This window comes from Physeter macrocephalus, chromosome 2 (genome assembly GCF_002837175.3).
Source record: "Physeter macrocephalus isolate SW-GA chromosome 2, ASM283717v5, whole genome shotgun sequence".
Lineage (NCBI taxonomy): Eukaryota > Metazoa > Chordata > Mammalia > Artiodactyla > Physeteridae > Physeter > Physeter macrocephalus.
This window is the reverse complement of record NC_041215.1, coordinates 106,576,512-106,593,993: the sequence shown is the minus strand read 5'-3', so window position 1 is coordinate 106,593,993 and position 17,482 is coordinate 106,576,512. Positions and strand designations below refer to the sequence as shown.

The 17,482-nt window shown below is 36.6% G+C and overlaps 2 protein-coding genes across 11 annotated transcripts in view; one reads left to right on the top strand and one right to left on the bottom strand.

Moving 5' to 3' along the window:
• The window catches only part of CARF (calcium responsive transcription factor), an 84,556-nt gene extending 68,484 nt beyond the window's left edge, over window positions 1-16,072 (bottom strand). For 5 of the 10 annotated variants that reach the window (XR_003677409.2, XR_008619016.1, XR_003677408.2 and 2 more), the window contains exons 1-3: window positions 15,178-15,275; window positions 11,983-12,148; window positions 89-200 (exon numbers count right to left, since the gene is read on the bottom strand). Coding sequence is in view for 1 of the 10 variants with exons in the window: in XM_028480961.2 (XP_028336762.1) it covers window positions 89-157 (69 nt within the window). In the remaining 9 variants the exon portion in view is untranslated. Of the gene's footprint in view, window positions 1-88; window positions 201-11,982; window positions 12,149-15,177; window positions 15,277-15,990 lie in introns of those variants that run through there. The other 5 variants (XR_008619014.1, XR_008619021.1, XR_008619018.1 and 2 more) reach the window with 5 other exon arrangements.
• Window positions 16,073-16,111: 39 nt separating this feature from the next.
• The window catches only part of WDR12 (WD repeat domain 12), a 36,291-nt gene continuing 34,920 nt past the window's right edge, over window positions 16,112-17,482 (top strand). The window contains exons 1-2 of the mRNA XM_007112088.4: window positions 16,112-16,197; window positions 16,785-16,881. Coding sequence (XP_007112150.1) covers window positions 16,841-16,881 — 41 coding nt within the window. The 5' untranslated portion in view covers window positions 16,112-16,197; window positions 16,785-16,840. The remainder of the gene's footprint in view (window positions 16,198-16,784; window positions 16,882-17,482) is intronic.

Below are 17,482 nucleotides of genomic sequence, written 5' to 3'. Positions count from 1 at the left end.
ATTCCTTAAACACAAAAAATTGTCCAATTGCATGCCGCTTTCCCTTTAAATGGAAAAAAGTTCCCAGTTGAATTCCTACTTCAAATACCTGAGAATCGGTTTTTGACTCTTTGGAATCATTATGGTTGACTCTTAATGAATCAACCGACTGTTCCATGCTGGTATCATATTCAATTCCATTTTCTTCTATTATTTAATATCTGAAAGAGTTTAAATATCTGATCAACTAAAGCACTTAACATTTTAACAATGCTTGTCTTAAATAAATTTCTCATCTCCCCTACTGTCTTACTCTATACAATTTAGGTTAAATCATTTATACCCTATAAGATCAATAAAATAAACATTCTAGTTAAATAATTTGCAAAGGCATCAGAATAAATTCAAGACAGAGCAAAAATTAGTGTTATGTAGTTTCCTCACCTTATCCTTAATTGCACTCATGTACTGGTTTATTAAGATTGCTGCTATGTGATAGGTACTGTTGTTACACTCTTTCAAATTCTTCTAAAATTCTCATTTTACAAAGATGTAATCTAAATAAAAGCTTTTAATTTTATGAGGTGTGCCCTGTCATAGTATTAGATAATTTTAAAAGAGATCTCTTGGTACAGGAGGAGATTATATACACACAACTCTTACCATAACATACAATTATACCATTTAATATTAGCATGACAAGCTTTGAAAATGAAGAAATATGTATTCTAAAAAGGTTGAGCCACTTAGGCCTAGTACAGTGGTTTTCCACTGGTGGTGATTTTGCCCCCACACATACCCCCAATACCTCCTAATCGCCTGGGGATACTGGGCAATGTCTAGAAACTTTTTTGGTTGTCACAACTGGAGGGAGTGCTACTGGTATCTAATGAGCAGAAGTTAGGGGAACTGCTAAACACCCTGCAACACACAGGACAGTCCCCACATAAAGATGTCAATGGTGCTGAGGTTCAGAAACCCTGGCCTAGTATAGTATAGTGACTAATGGACTCTGTATGATCTAAAAAGAATGATGTTTTATGATTCAAAACTGGAGTAAAGTCAAAAGGAAACTGCTAAAGAACACCACTGGAAAATTTATAATATAAAATAAACTTCATAAGAATCTTTTTTAAGAACCCAACCCTATAATTTTATTTTTCGAAAGACAGCATAAATTCTTTTTAAAAAATCTTTAAAATTTTATTTTTAAATTAACATGCATTAATTGAACTTTTTTTTTTTGATGTATAGCTCTATGAATTTTAACACAGATAACCGTCATCACAATCAGGATACATGATAATTCCATCACTCTAAACCCTAATTTACATTTATACCTGTATTTAAGACTTATTTAGTATATGTATTTGGATACACTGAAAACTTATTTTTCTGTGATAGCATCCAAACATATATTTATAAAATTAACCATTTCAGAAAATCTGCAAGGTTTTCTATTTCATATTTTTAAGATATTATAAATAATTCTACTCAAATATATATTTTAAAATGCTATAAAATCAGTCTTATTTTTAATATATAACTATAAAATACCTTAAAATTGCTTCTCCATAAAGATTTTTAAATTATCACTTGTATTCTAATTTAATGTATTACAAAAATTCCAAAAACCTGTAGTTACCTCTAGGGCTATAAAAGTAAGAGCAATTTTATTTTATAACTTTCTGTTCTGCTTTGAATTTTTTATACTATACATATATTATTTAATCTTAATATTTTATAGAAGGGGTTTAAAAAATAGAAAGGAAGTTTCACTAATGGCAATACAGCAGATTAGACACTGTAGAAGGCTCTCTTGCTAGAAAACAAAAAATAGAAAGTTGATCTAAAACAAAATATTTCGTGGCTGGGAGCTACTATAGGAAGTAACAAAAAACAGAGGCCACTCCCTGCCCTCTCCCACTCCGCCCACCCCCCACTCCCCAAAATAAAAGCAAAAGCTGTGATCTAAAACCTAAGTGATGAGCACAAGCAAAGAGGAAAATTTCAAGGGCATTGCTGCTAATAAACACTGTGGCTGGGAAATGGGCTTGGACAAACAGCTGGTAGGGGAGGAGAACTTAAAACTCCCAAGGTAAGACTAGGAACCTGAAAGATCCTGGTAAGCCAATAACGTACCCTGGCTTCTGGTGAGAACAAATGCAGTTATTATTTGGAGGAACACAAACACAGTTAAGACTTTAGTTTCCTTTCACATTAAGATCAATCAAATATAAGCTTACAATCAAAGAGTGCCAAAAACACAAAGAAATAAGCCACCATAAGAAGGAGTCAGCACATTTAAACACCCCCTAAAGACTTCAAATATTGGAACCATGTAATACTGAATATAAAATAATTGTTTAATATTCAAAGAAATAAAAGAATGAGTCACAGGAATAAGCAAGCAACAAGAGACTATCAAAAGTTTAATTTGAAAGAGAACCAAACAGAACTTTCAGCAATGAAAAATGTAATTGCTGAAATTAAAAAGTCAATGGATAAATTAAGTAGAAAGTTAGATGCAGAAGAAAGAATTACTAAATTAGAAGACAGGCTTTAAAAATTACCCAGAATGCATCATAAGTAAAACAGAATATAAAAAAATACAAAGAACACACTTCAAACTAGGAAAATATAATAAGAAAGTATAGCATACCTATAATTGGAGTCTCAGAAGAATAAAAAGAAAAAATGGACAAGAGACAATATGTGACAAGATAATGGCTGACCATTTTTCAAAACTGAAGACATGAATCCACAGATAAAGGAAGCACAAAATGTACCAAGATAAATCAAAAGAAATCCATACCAAATGTAGTCAAAGTACAAAATTCTAAAGAAAAACAGAAAAAATCTAAAATGCAGCCAGAGAGATACGATCACCTACAGAGTATTAACAGTAGATATACATCAGACTATTCAATAGCAACAATGGCAGTAGAAGTCACAAGAATAATAAACAAGTAACTTTCAGTATACAATTGTATATGCTCAAAGCTACTTTTTCACAAAAGAGGGTGAGAGAAAGACATTTTTAAGATTAAAAAACTGAGAGTTTATAATGAACAGATCTTACACAAAAGCAATTCCTAAAGAATTAGAAAATAAAAATGATACCAGAAGGAAGTCCTGAGATGCTAGAAAAATGGTAAGCAAATAAATTAATAACTACGAAAAACCTAAATAAACACTGTCTGTATTAATAATAATAACACTATTACAATTTTGTGTATCTGTGTTTTAATGATAGAAATAAAATACTGGAGAACTAAATAAAATAATTAACTCAAGGGGGTGATGACAGATAAACAAAATATAACAAAACTTATAGGATGCAGGGAAAGCAGCTCATTCTTCACAATTTCAAAAATCACTACAAAGCTAAGGTATACAAAAGAATGCAGTACTGACATAAGGATAGACATGTAGATCAACAGAATAGAATTGAGAGTCCAGAAATAAACTCATACATCTCTGACCAAATAATTTTCAACAAGGGTGCCAAAAGCATTTGATGGGGAATGAAGTCTCTTCAACAAATGGTGCAGGGACAATTGAATAGCCACATACAAAACAATTAAAATGCACCCCTACCTCATAATATACAGTTGACCCTTGATCAACACAGAAGTTAATGGCACCAACTCTCTGCACAGTGGAAAATTCACGTACAACTTTACAGTTGGCCCTCCATATCTGCAGTTCTGCATCTGTGAACCAACTGTGGATTGTACAGTACTATACTATGTTTTTACTGAAAAAACTCCAAGTATAAATGGACCCACACAGTTCAAACCCATGTTGTTTAAGGGTCAATTGTATACCAAAAATGAACAAAAAGGGATCAGAGACCTAGTAAGAGCTAAAACCATACAATTTTTAGAGGAAAACATAAGAGTAAATCTTCATGACCATGGATTTAGATATGACACCAGAAGGATAAATGTCAAAAGAAAAAAATAGATAAATTGGACATTAGCAAGATAAAAGCTTTTTTGCACAAAGGATACCGTGACATGAGTGAAAAGACAAGCCACAGATGGGAGAAAATATTTGCAAATCAAATATCTGATAAGGGTCTAGAATATACAAACATCTCTTACAACCCAACAGAAAAAAGACAACCCCAGGGACTTCCCTGGTGGCACAGTGGTTAAGAATCCACCTGCCAACACAGGGGACAGGGGTTTGATCCCTGGTCCGGGAAGATCCCACATGCCACAGAGCAAGCAACTAAGCCCGTGCACCACAACTACTGAGGCTACGCTCTAGAGCCCACAAGCCATTAACTACTGAGCCCGCACGGCACAACTACTGAAGCCCACGCGCCTAAAGCCTGTGCTCCACAAGAAGAGGCCACCGCAATGAGAAGACCATACACGCCACAACTAGAGAAAGCCTGCATGCAGCAACGAAGACCCAATGCAGCCAAAAAATAAATAAATAAATTAAATTAAATTAAAGAAAAGATAACCCAAACACACCACTAAAAAATGGGCAGCGGGCTTCCCTGGTGGCGCAGTGGTTGAGAGTCTGCCTGCCGATGCAGGGGACACGGGTTCGTGCCCCGGTCCGGGAAGATCCCACATGCCGCGGAGCGGCTGGGCACGTGAGCCATGGCTGCTGAGCGTGTGCTTCCAGAGCCTGTGCTCTGCAATGGGAGAGGCCACAACAGGGAGAGGCTCGTGTTCCGCAAAAAAAAAAAAAAAAAAAATGGGCAAAGGGGTTGAATAGACATTTCTCCAAAGAAAAAAGACAAATGGTCAACAATCATATTAAAGATGCTCAAGTTCATTAGTCATTAGGAAAATGCAAATCAAACCAACAATGAGATACTAGTTCATATCCACTGTAAAGGCTATACTTTACAAAATAAAAAGAAAATAAAGGTTGGTGAGAATGTGGGGAAACTGGAATCCTTGTGCATTGCTGATGGGTAGGTAAAATGGTGCAGGTGCTGTGAAAAACAATTTGGCAGTTCCTTAAGAATTTAAACATAGAATTATCAAATGAAAACAATTCCACTGTAGGTATATACTCAGAAGAACTGAGATGTAGAGAACAAATGTATGGATACCAAGGGGGAAGGGGTGGTGGTGGAAGGAATTGGAAGATTGAGATTGACACATATACACTATTGATACTATGTATAAAATAGATAACTAACGAGAACATCGAGTATAGCACAGGGAACTCTACTTAATGCACTGTGGTGACCTGAGCGGGAAGGAAGTCCAAAAGGGAGGGCATATACATATATGTATGGCTGATTCATTTTGCTGTACAGTAGAAACTAACACAACACTGTAAAGCAACTATACTCTAATAAAAAATAATTTACAAAAATAAAGTTTAAATAAACAGATAAAAAGAATTGAAAACAGGTGTTCAAACATAAACTTGTATACAAATGTTCATAGAAACACTACTCATAATAGCCAAAACTGGATCAACCATAATGTTCATCATATTCATCAGCTGATGAATAGATAAATAAAATGTGGTATATCCATATAATGGAATAGTATTTCACCATAAAAAGGACTGAAGTACTGATATATACCTCAAAAAAGTTATGCTAAGTGATAGAAGCTGGACACAAATGGTCACATATTGTATGGTTCCATTTATAAAACATATCCAAAATGGGTAAAATACAGACAGAAAGTAGACTGGTGGATACCAAGGCTTGGGGGAGGGGAGAACAGGAAGTTACTGCCAATTGGGTACAAGGTTTTATTTTGGGGTGATAAACGTTTTTTGGAACTTGATAGGGGAATTAAGATTTTGCAAGGCACGTGGCACAGCCAGAAAAAGAAAGAAAAAAAAGATATGCAGCTAGCAAATAAACAATGAAAATATGCTAAACAGCATTAGTCATTAGGGAAATGAAAATTAAAACCACAATTATATACATCTATATACCTATTCGAATATTTACAATTTAGAAGATTGATTATATCAAATGTTTATGAAGATATGGAGCAACTGGAACTCTCATGTATTACTGGTGGCAATGTAAACAATATATTCTCTTTTGAGAATCACTTTGGCAGTTTTCTAAAAAGTTAAACGTGAACCTAATTATGATCCAGCCATTCCAATTTATGTATTTACACAAGAGAAATTAAAGCATATTCGCCTGACTTCCCTGGTGGCACAGTGGTTAAGAATCCGCCTGTCAATGCAGGGGACACGGGTTCGAGCCCTGGTCCAGGAAGATTCCACATGCTGCAGAGCAACTAAGCCCATGCACCACAACTACTGAGCCTGCACTCTAGAGCCCTCAAGCCACAACTACCGAGCCCGCATGCCACAACTACCGAAGCCCCCACACCTAGAGCCTGTGTTCCACAACAAGAGAAGCCACCACAATGAGAAGCCTGAACACCGCAATGAAGAGTAGCCCCCACTCGACGCAACGAGAGACAAGCCCACGCGCAGCAATGAAGACCCAATGCAGCCAAAAATAAATAAATAAATAAATATTTTTAAAATCCTATTTAAAAATAAATAAATAAATAAAGCATATGTGCCCATATATCCCATAGAGGATAGTCTTTTCTTTTTTTAACATCTTTATTGGAGTATAATTGCTTTACATTGTTGTGTTAGTTGCTGCTGTATAACAAAGTGAATCAGCTATACATATATCCCCATATCCCTTCCCTCTTGCATCTCCGTCCTACCCTCCTCACCCCACCCCTCTAGGTGGCCACAAAGCATGAGCTGATCTCCCTGTGCTACGCGGCTGCTTCCCACTAGGCATCTATTTTACATTTGGTAGTGTATATATGTCAATGCCACTCTCTCACTTCGTGTCAGTTTACCCTTCCCCCTCCCCGTGCTCTCAAGTCCATTCTCTACGTCTGCGTCTCTATTCCTGTCCTGCCCCTAGGTTCTTCAGAACCATTTTTTTTTTTTTTTTAGATTCCATATATATGTGTTAGCATACGGTATTTGTTTTTCTCTTTCTGACTTACTTCACTCTGTATGAAAGACTCTAGGTCCATCCACCTCACTAGAGGATAGTCTTTTTAACAAATGGTGCTGAATAAAGGGACATCCACATGCTCACCGCCCCCCCAAAAAAAAAAGTGAACCTAAATACAAACCTTACGTTCTTCTAAAAAATTAACTCAAAATGGATCATAGACACAAATGTAAGATGCAAAACTATAAAACTCCTAGAAGACAACATAGGAGAAAACCTAGATGACCACGAGTATAGTAATGATGTTTTAACTATAATATACCAAAAGCATGATCCATGAAAGAGATTATTGATAAGCAAGACTTCATTAAAATTAAAAACTTTTGCTCTGCAAAAGACAGTATCAAAAGAATGGGAAGAACAGCCACAAACTCAGAGAAAATATTTGCAAAACATGTATCTGATGAAGGATTTGTATCCAAAATATGCAAAGAACTCTTATAACTCAGTAATAAGAAAAAAACCTAATTTAAAAAGTGGTCAAAAGACCTGAAGATACACTGCAGCAAAGAAGATATTCAGATGGCAATTACACATATGAAAAGATGCTCAACATTATATGTCATAAGGGAACTGCAAATTAAATCATCACTGAGATATCATAACATACCTATAAGAATGGATAATATAATAAAAAAACACCTCTATTAGATGTTGCCAAATATGTGGAACAACAGGAACTCTCACTGATTGATGCTTGGGATACAAAACCGTACATACAGCCACTCTGGAAGACAGTTTGACAGTCTCTTACAAAGTTAACCATAGGCATACCATACAATCCAGCAATTATACTACTACGTATTTACCCAAATGAGTTGCAAATTTATGTTCCACAAAAATCTGCATGGATAGTTATAGCAGCTTTATTCATGACTGCCAAAACTTGAAAGCAACCAAGACATCCTTCAATGAGTGAATAGGTAAAACAACTGTGGTATATCCATACAATGAATTATTATTCAGTGATTAAAAAGAAACAGGCTTGGGAATTCCCTGGTTGTCCAGTGGTTAGGACTCAGTGCTTTCACCGCTGTGGGCCTGGGTTTGAACCCTGGTCAGGGAACTAAGATCCCACAAGCCGTGAGGGGTAGCCGAAAACAAAAAAAAAGAAACAGGCTATGAAGGCACAAAAAGACAGGAAGAAACCTTAAATGCATACTGATAAGTGAAAGAAGCTACATACTATATGATTCCAAATATATGACATTATTGAAAAGGCAAAACTATAGACACAATATCAAGATCAGTAGTTGCCAGAGGCTGGGGATGCAGGAATTCATATAGGTAAAGCACAAGAGATTTTTATGGTGATGAGATAATAATTTATGATACTGTTATGATGAATACATGACATTAATCCATAAACTTGTACAACACAAAGAGTGAACCTTAGTGTAAACTATGGACTTCTGTTCATAATAATGTATCAGTATTGGTTCATTAACTTTTAGAAAATGGACCACACTATTACAAAATGTTAATAGTAGAGAAAACTGTATGCTAGGATGGAGGGGAGAGAAGGTAGGGGAAGGAATATGGAAGAAAGGAAGGAAGAAATCTTTATATTACCTGCTCAATTTTTCTATAAATCTAAAACTTTCAGAAAAAAATAAAGTCTTTTAGTTAAAAAAAAAAGAGCAAACAGAGTGTCTGTAAACTGAAGTCAATAACAAATCATAGTATATGAACTTCGAAATTACCTTGAAATTTTAGGTTAAGCTACCATACTCTGAACAATGTTGGAGTTAGGGTGAACAAGAAATATATTATTTTTTCATTAACTTTTAAAACAAAAACTGAGAGGGTTTTGTCATTAAAAATGTATAAAATAGCTAAAGACAGTGTTCTGTAGTCATATGCTCTGGGTTTGAATTTCAGCTTCATACTTACTTGACAAATGAGTTAACTACTCTGAGCTTTAGTTTTTCTCATGTGCAAATTGGCAATTATACTGCATCTCCCTCAGAGGGTCGTTACATTAAACAAAATAATGTGTGCAAAGAGCTTGGTGCAGTTCCTAGTACAGGGTCAATACTCAATATTATTTTTGCTACCTGTAAGATAAAAAATTCACCTATCTATAAATAAATTACTTGGTTCCTAAGGACAAAAATCTGTTAAATATCAGTCATCTCACTGATGTAATAAAAACTTACCTGGGCTTAATATAAAGCTTCTAAATATATTTTTCTATACTGTTTTTGAAAAACTGCAAAAAATTTTACTTTCAGATGACTAACAAGTTCTATTTCAATATTACTGTTTAGTTTAAAAATTCACACATCTGATGAATGTAGTAGAAAAAGAACATAGGGTCAGTCTAGATTTGATGAAAAAAAAAAAAACAATATGTTAACTTCCCTGAACTTCAATTCCTAGTTTTTTAAAGATCCCTTTCAGTTCTTAGATTTTATGTTTCTAATAGCTGATTATCTTTTTTTTTAACATCTTCATTGGAGTATAATTGCTTTAAAATGGTGTGTTAGTAATTATCTTGATGACTTTTAAAATTCATTTAACTATTGTTTATTGGCTGACCTCTAATGTACACTGAGTATAAAAATAAAAGAACTCTATTCAAGGAGAAAACTTTTACAGAGTTAGATCCAATTGAAAATAAAGTCCTACTGAGGGACCTATTAAAACTGAAATAATTGCTGTCAAGAATGCAACTTAGGGCTTCCCTGGTGGCACAGTGGTTAAGAATCCGCCTGCCAATGCAGGGGACATGGGTTCGAGCCCTGGTCGGGGAAGATCCCACATGCCACGGAGCAACTAAGCCCGTGTGCCACACCTACTGAGCCTACGCTCTAGAGCCCGTGAGCCACAACTACTGAGCCCGTGTGCCACAACTACTGAAGCCTGTGTGCCTAGAGCCTGTGCTCTGCAACAAGAGAAGCCACTGCAATGAGAAGCCCACACACTGCAACGAAGAGTAGTCCCCGCTCGCCGCAACTAGAGAAAAGCCCTTGTGCAGCAATGAAGACACAACACAGCCAAAAATAAATAAATAAATAAAATTTTTTAAAAAAAGAATGCAACTTAATTTTTTAAAGTGTATTAAATACACTGAAATATTCACTGTCTAAGCATGATGACATTAAGATTAGAAATATTTTTGAGATTTATTTTGATTTTTAAATATAAGCACTATTATGATAGAATACATGAAGATTATGAATTTAATTATCATAGCTACAAAATAATTTAATGTTTATTGAATGCTTATTATACTTAATAATTATTAGTCAGAATTATTAACAATCACTCTGCTATTGTGTGATACAGGACCCATTAACAACATTTTACAGAAAAGGAAACTGAGGCTCACCAGTAAAGGTTATAAGGTTTTCATTTATTGAGCACTCACCATAGTAAAGCACTAGGCTCAGTGTTTTATACATGTCATTTTATTTAATCCTTTCAACAACCCTGTGATTCAGTTACTTGCTCCAATTTACACATAAGGAAATAAGATTTAGGCAGTTAAGTAACGCAAGGAAATAAGATTTAGGCAGTTACGTAACGCCAAAGATTACAGATATACTAGGTGGCTGAGCAAGAACTCAAACCTACATGCATTGATCCCAAAGCCCACTCTTTATTACTACAATGGGAACTCTTTCAAGGTAACAGACAAACCTGCCTCCTTCATTAGTCATGGCTTTAAATTTTTTTTTTTTTTTGGATAGGTTAACAAATTAAAGATGCTAAAAGAAATTCTTTGTTCATTTTTGTTCTCAACTTTTCCTGGTTGAAATTTAATTATAGGCAGTCCCTAACACACAAAAGCCCTCCTGCAAGCAATCTAAAGATCTCTGAGCCCCCGAAAAAACTAGCATTCTAACTATGCAGGAATTACAGCCCCTGAGAAAATATTCTGTAAACAGATCCAAAAGTGGATCTCAGGACAGAAAGGTAAAAAGTGAAAATAGCTTAGGGGAAAAAAATTCTAAAAACGTACTCTCAGTTTCCTGGTAGGTGCCCTGATTCCATTCCAAATTATCCCTACTGATCTAAATTTTTTTTCATCTTATTTACTTTCTCTTACCCTATCTGAATTTCATCAATGAAATTTTCATTGGAGTTAACAAGCATTTTTTCTTAAAAAGAAACTCTGGAGAGATTATAAGTCATTATCAAATTTGTGTAAATTTATATAAATATAGCTTTCTTCCTTTAAGATGAGTTAAAAACAGCTACCCCGAAAAGTTTAACTTAGAGGTTAGAACGCAAGTACATTTGAGGCTCAGAGCACCTAAAAGGGATTCTGCAGACCTGAGGTAGATGCTGCAGTGAACAGGGAAGGCAGGATTAATGCCCTGGGGAAGTTCACTAGTGAAGGGGTGTGATAACACAGGAAGCTTGCCAAATATAAACCACTTACTTCAGAACTTTGCCCAGACTGGGAATCTGCAAATGGAAGAAAGAGAACTTCTTTCCTACTATCTTCTGGAAATTCAAAACTCAAAATTTTCCTTTCTGTATGCAGTACCTCTATACTATGTGTTAAACAAGGTTTTCGTGTTTATTATATGGAAAAGTGGGTTTCAATATCTGTTGACCTAACTCATTGTTGAATTGGAGATTAAAAGTACATTTTTAAGTTACAGACATCCTTTTCAAAAAATAATTTGAATGAAGTGAAAAGTATTACTCCTTCCTCCCCTAAGTCTTCCATCAATTTCCATTATAATCCTCAATCCTGACAACTGCAGGGTGACTTAAAATACCCAATTTTCCCACCTAACCTCAATGTCAGCACATGCTATAAATTATTATCCCTAACTTTCAATTAACTATGTCAAAGTAAAGTTCCAAAGAATGTAGATATTAAGATTAAATAGCTAGGTATAAAATGTTCTTTTCCAACTGGTAACCATAAACGGAACAAAGTACCTATATACAAAGTGTAACTTGACTTTTTCATTAATATGTAATAGACAATAGTTAACTTTTATAGAGCCTTACTTTCTATCAGTTAAAAATAAAATTGTTACCTTCATGAAGGAGCTTGAGTTTAAATTCAGGTCTCAAGCATTCTACTATCCCAAGAAATGCCCTCTCTTTTCCACTGAAGTTCTTCCTTTGGGGGGCACTAAATAATGATGGTTGGGGCTTCAGTTATGTGAAAGCTATAATTATGTCTTCACAGCAGCATTTTTTCTGTAATGAGAAGGTATTCAATGTATATTTATTTTCCTACGCATAAAGCAAGCTACTAGATTTTGTTCTGCAGGTTTTACTATAAAATAGCCATTACCAGCCTGGCATAGTTTACTCAGCAATTGACTGTTAAAGTGAAGTAAAGACTAGGACTGTCTTTATGCAAGACTGCATGTGTCCAGGGGTAGGTGACTTAACCTGTGTTGGGGATTTGGACTAAGGCCTTGTTTCAACTCTCACATTCTGTAACTACTACAGAAACAAAAACGTCCACAGTAAATTGCATTTTTCTCCACAATGAAAATATTTACTAATTGAACATATATTTTGGAGCCATAGCAGCTTGAGAATAAGGGCTTCCCTCCTCATACCCCATCCCCTATAAAATCCTACAATTAAATTGATAAGCTTATTTCTTAAATAAGTAGTATTGGGATTGGATAAAGAGAACAGAAAGAAAAGAGAAAGTATTAAATATATAACCTAGAGGGTTAGTAATAATTGGAGTTCAGAAAACACACTAAGGCCATTAAATTTGCTGGCAAACTGCTCTCTAGAATGTTTCACATCACGTTTTAAAAAGTGGATTTTACCTTATACCAAAAGCGAAGATTAGGAAGAATTAGACGTTCAATGTTTTAATTTATAGCAAAAAAGAGCTTTTATTGTTTATACATATTGAATACATGGCAGAGGGGAAGACACTAGTCAGGCTGTAGTTACTCAAATCTCTGTGGACCATGTTGGGGCTACTACTGTTTTTTGATTTTGTTCAACAGCAAATCTATTTGTTCAAAACATTAAAGGTAATTCTCAGCTGTAATTTCTTAAAAATTTTCTTAATATTTGATTTTTTTTTTTTTTTTTAGTTTTCCCGATAGACTTTTGTGTGGTAAAATTTACCTGTTAAAACCAATAATCTAAGAGTAAATCCCCAAACAGGCTAACTGAAGGATGAAGCCACTTAAAGTTTAGAGTTTCCCTTAATTCTAGGCACTTTGGTTAATGTCTCAAGATTTAAAGGATGTTGAAGTCTTATATTTAAAATCAGTGTCTGACCTTATTAACTACATTAAAAAATACTGCTCAAAAGTAGTTTAGAAAATAAAATTTCCCTCATCTTTTAGGGTAGGTAAACAACACAATGTTCCTTCTATAATGTATACAAAATTGCTATGAATCAGTGGTGTCAAAAATTAAATCAAGACTCCTAAATCACAAATATTTTAGAGTAATTTATTTCTTAAAAGATGGGTTTTGCAAGTCGTATTGTGTTAGTGAAATCAACATCAAAATGTTAAATGTATGCAAATATATATAAACAATCTACTTCAACTTTTCATTTTTCAGTGAAAAAAATTTAAAGCTAGTGTTCACAAGGTCTCTTTTCCTTTACCTAAGGTTTGCCCTCTCTATAAACTTCCCTGTAATCTTGGTTTCTACCCATTTCTTACCCTGTACATACCTCTTTTTACCTCTTTGCTCTTTGAGGGATTTACAAATTATTTCATTTAATCCTCACTATGACTCTAAGGTAGAGCTTATTATTTATTTATAGATAAGAAAACCAAAGCTGTCAAGTAACTTGGTTAAGATCACAGAACATTAGAGCTCAGATTCAAAACTAAGTAGGAAGAAATCACCAAAACCAATTAAGACTCCAAAGCCCATGCACTGTCTTTAAATCATACTACACCATGCCATTACATACAGAAAAAAAAAAACCTATAATAAAGAGAAACATTTTCCAAGCTGTAGTTCTCCAGATAACAATGTGTCTTTGTAAGAAACCTAGTAAATGAATCATGTAGGAAATCATTAGAACCAAAAGCTTGAAGTTAATGTTCTAAGCAAAGTTAAGAAAAACACTCAGAGTAAAAATACTAACTACTCTAGGTATTACATAGAGGGAACACGAAATACAACACATAAGCCACTGTTGAAAAAAACACCAAAGCCATCATACTAGGTGTTCAGGTATTTCGGAATGCTTGTTAACTAATTTTCGCTTAACTAAAGGTCTCAGTCAAATGAAAAGAGTATTTTAGTGAATTCAACATTTCTGCTTTGTAAATTGGAGTTTTATCTTATTAAGCACATATTTAAGTTCTGTATCTTACTGATCATAGAAAAATTTTCCATTCGAATTAGGATCAACCTGTATTGAATATCAGGTACAGTATTTTCTTATTTTGATAAATTTCAAATTAATGATAGTTAAACATGAATTAATCTGATTACAAATTTAAAAATATATTTTAACCTATGATATATTAACAATTAAAAATTACCTGAAGAACCTATTAGAAGTTTTATTTCAGGTTCTATGAATTTTAATTCAGACAATTTTACTGCTGTAACTCAAAAATTACTTATGATTAAAAGCAAATGATGTTTGAAACTGTCAAATTTTTTTACTTCTACCAAATTCAAAAAATATGGATTAAATAACAAGACTTCAATTAAGAAAGAAAAAAAAAGTGTTTCAAACTTCCGGTGGTCTAACTTATGCATACAATTCTCACAATTACAATGAATCACATGGTTAAATGACCATGGCTTCTATTTGCAAGCCCAATCCTTTCCTAGGCCCTCAGCACAGAGGTTTTCTCTTTTTACTCCTCTAACCATTAAGCTAGTCTTTCTTACTTGTTCACGTTGCCATAGCTCCCAGTTAAACTGACATCTAAAGGATAACGATGGTAAAAACAGTTAACATCTACTATGTGGCACTTAATCTCACAGTTGACCAAGGTGTGGCACAGAGAGGCTAATAAATAAGCAGCTGAGGCAGGATTCGAACCCAGGCATTCGGGTTCCACGGCCTGCATTCTAAGGTGAATAAATTGAAAATAGTCTTAGTTTCACTGTCACTGCGCACTATTAACAGATTATTTTTCGTTTACAATTGTTTAAATCCCTTCTCATAGTCTATGGTTGGCTTAAATATCATATGTCTACTTAATTGTGGTACATCTTGAAGCAACGTAACAAAGGAAAGCTTTAGCTGTCTTCACCTGCACACATACCGCTTTGCTCCAAATTCTGCAATCCAGTTCTGCCTTACTCTAAACTGCCGTCTCTTTAAGAAGTCCCCCTCTTGAAGGATTTCTGGCGAACGCCTTAAAAAGCGACTAGAAGAGCCGAGTAGTATCTCTCCACCCATCCTCCCTTAGAAAAATAACTAAACTCCATTAGAATCATTCTCGGGACCGTTTGAGAATAAGACATAGGCCTTTGGGTAACTTCAAGACGAAAAAAAAAAAAAGTCAAAAAGCGTTGGGAGAAGGTGTGGGAGGACGCCTTTCCCCTTCTAAAACGAAGGTATAAAGGGGCTCAAAAAGAGAAAAAAGGAACCCTAAAATGCGGGGCGGCGCATAGGACCACACAGCGGGCGCTCCCGCCCAGGGGGTCCGAGTCCTCCTCCGTGGTGGTGCGCCTTTGGGCTCGGCAGCACTCCTTAAGACACCTAACCTCCACCTCCTCCAGCCTGCCGGCTCGGGGCCCGCGGACCCGTCCGGGCGGGGGACGGTAGGCCTCGTCAGGAGGGGCCCCGAATACGGCCCGAGGCGGGGCGCGGAAGGCGCCACTAAGGCCCGGCAGCGGCAAGGGGCGGGGGCCGGCGGTTGCTCAGGGACCGGGCGGGTCAGGAGGTGACGGGAGGAGGAGGCAGCAGAAAGAAAGGGGGATTGGGAAGCAGCGTCCCGTCCGTCGGCGCAGACAGTTCTGCCAAACCTCCGACTCCCCCAGTCCCGCCGCCGCCGAGCACCCTACAGGGCGAGAAGGGAAGTCCACAAAGTGCTGGAGCAGAGGGGAGAAAATTCAAAACGAGTCTACTCAACCTCGTCTTGGCTCCGAGGCCCCGCCATGGAGACCAGCACAGTGCGCAGGCGCGCCCCTCCGGGAGCGCGCGGCGCAGTCGCTTGAGATAAGACCACTATCAGCCACCGTCGCGTGTTTCCTTTCTGATTCGTTCTTCTTTTCGTATCCCCGCCTCTCACCTGGATCTAAAGCCTGAAGCTAGTGGCGAGAGCCCAAGAAAAATCTCGGTAGACTGAGAGTCTGATTGGGAGTATGCTTGAAAAAGTAAACCCGGAAAGGCTTTAGTGAATTAAAGCTGAAGGCAGAGGAAATATAATAGATAATTTGGCTGGAGTCGGGAAGGTTTAATGCAAATAAGATAGCCTAAGAGCAGCGTGGGAAAAAAGACTACAATACCCAGTGGTTACAGTATGTGAGAAGCGCTGCTTTCTGGGGGTTGTAGTATCTAGGAGCTGTGTTTGAATTATAGTAACTGAGGATAACCTGTTAAAATGTAAAAAGAGAGAGAGGGAGGAGAAGCCTATTTGAATCGGGCCTCTCTGTATCTTCACAATCGATTGTAAGCTTAAATATATTTTTTAAAAAATACAAAAAGATTAAAGGGACGCGCCGCATTTAAGACTATGCTTTACTAATCGATGACTCCTAAATCTAGGAATAGGTAGTTGATGTTTGTTGGCTGGGCCTTGTGGAAGAGAAGCCTCGTGGTGCCTCCTGGCTTAGAAGGCCAGAGGGTAGAAAGCGGAAGCCCTGTGTTCGACTGCTGCTTTTCTCTGACACGTGCGGTCTAACTTTGAGCTGCCTCTTTTTGCAGTCCTGAGAGGCCAAAGCGTCGGTTGTCTATTACCCATAGGTTTCTGTAGGCAAGCCATGGCTCAGCTCCAGACACGCTTCTTCACTGACAACAAGAAGTAAGTAAGCGTACTCCATTTCTCTCCCCTCCTCTCCTCCCCCCTCCCCCCTCCCGCCCCCCGGCCCCGGGATCCTTTCAAAAGACCACTCCGGTTTGTGCATCCCTGGTTATCTTTGCCATCAATTCACTTTTTCCCTTTTTTTGGCTGGATTCCTCGCTTGAGCGCGTTTTCCTCTCAAGTGGAAGCGGTACCTTGCGAGGATTTCTCAAGGATCACCGAGCCTTCTTGCCTAGACTCAGGCTGTATATAATTTGAATTGTGAGTGTAGAGGGACCTGAAGGGCTTCAGGTTTGCTTCCTGAATGAAGTGCATTATGTAATTGAACAGTGAACAACGGACCAAGTCGTCATAGGCTGTCTGCTGGTGGTGTTTCACAGTGTCTGAAAACACAACTTCATTTTCCTACGTAGGTGATAGACGATGCTTTTCTAAACCAGGCTAGAAGGTGGGGCTCTCAATAGGGAGTTGGTAGAACTGGTTTTTGATTAGTGTGAAGTCAATTCAGTTACAGATTTGTGTATTTATATACATAAATCTACGCGTATACTGTGTATATATATTCCTGTATGTGTATACCTATATGTATGTATACATATTA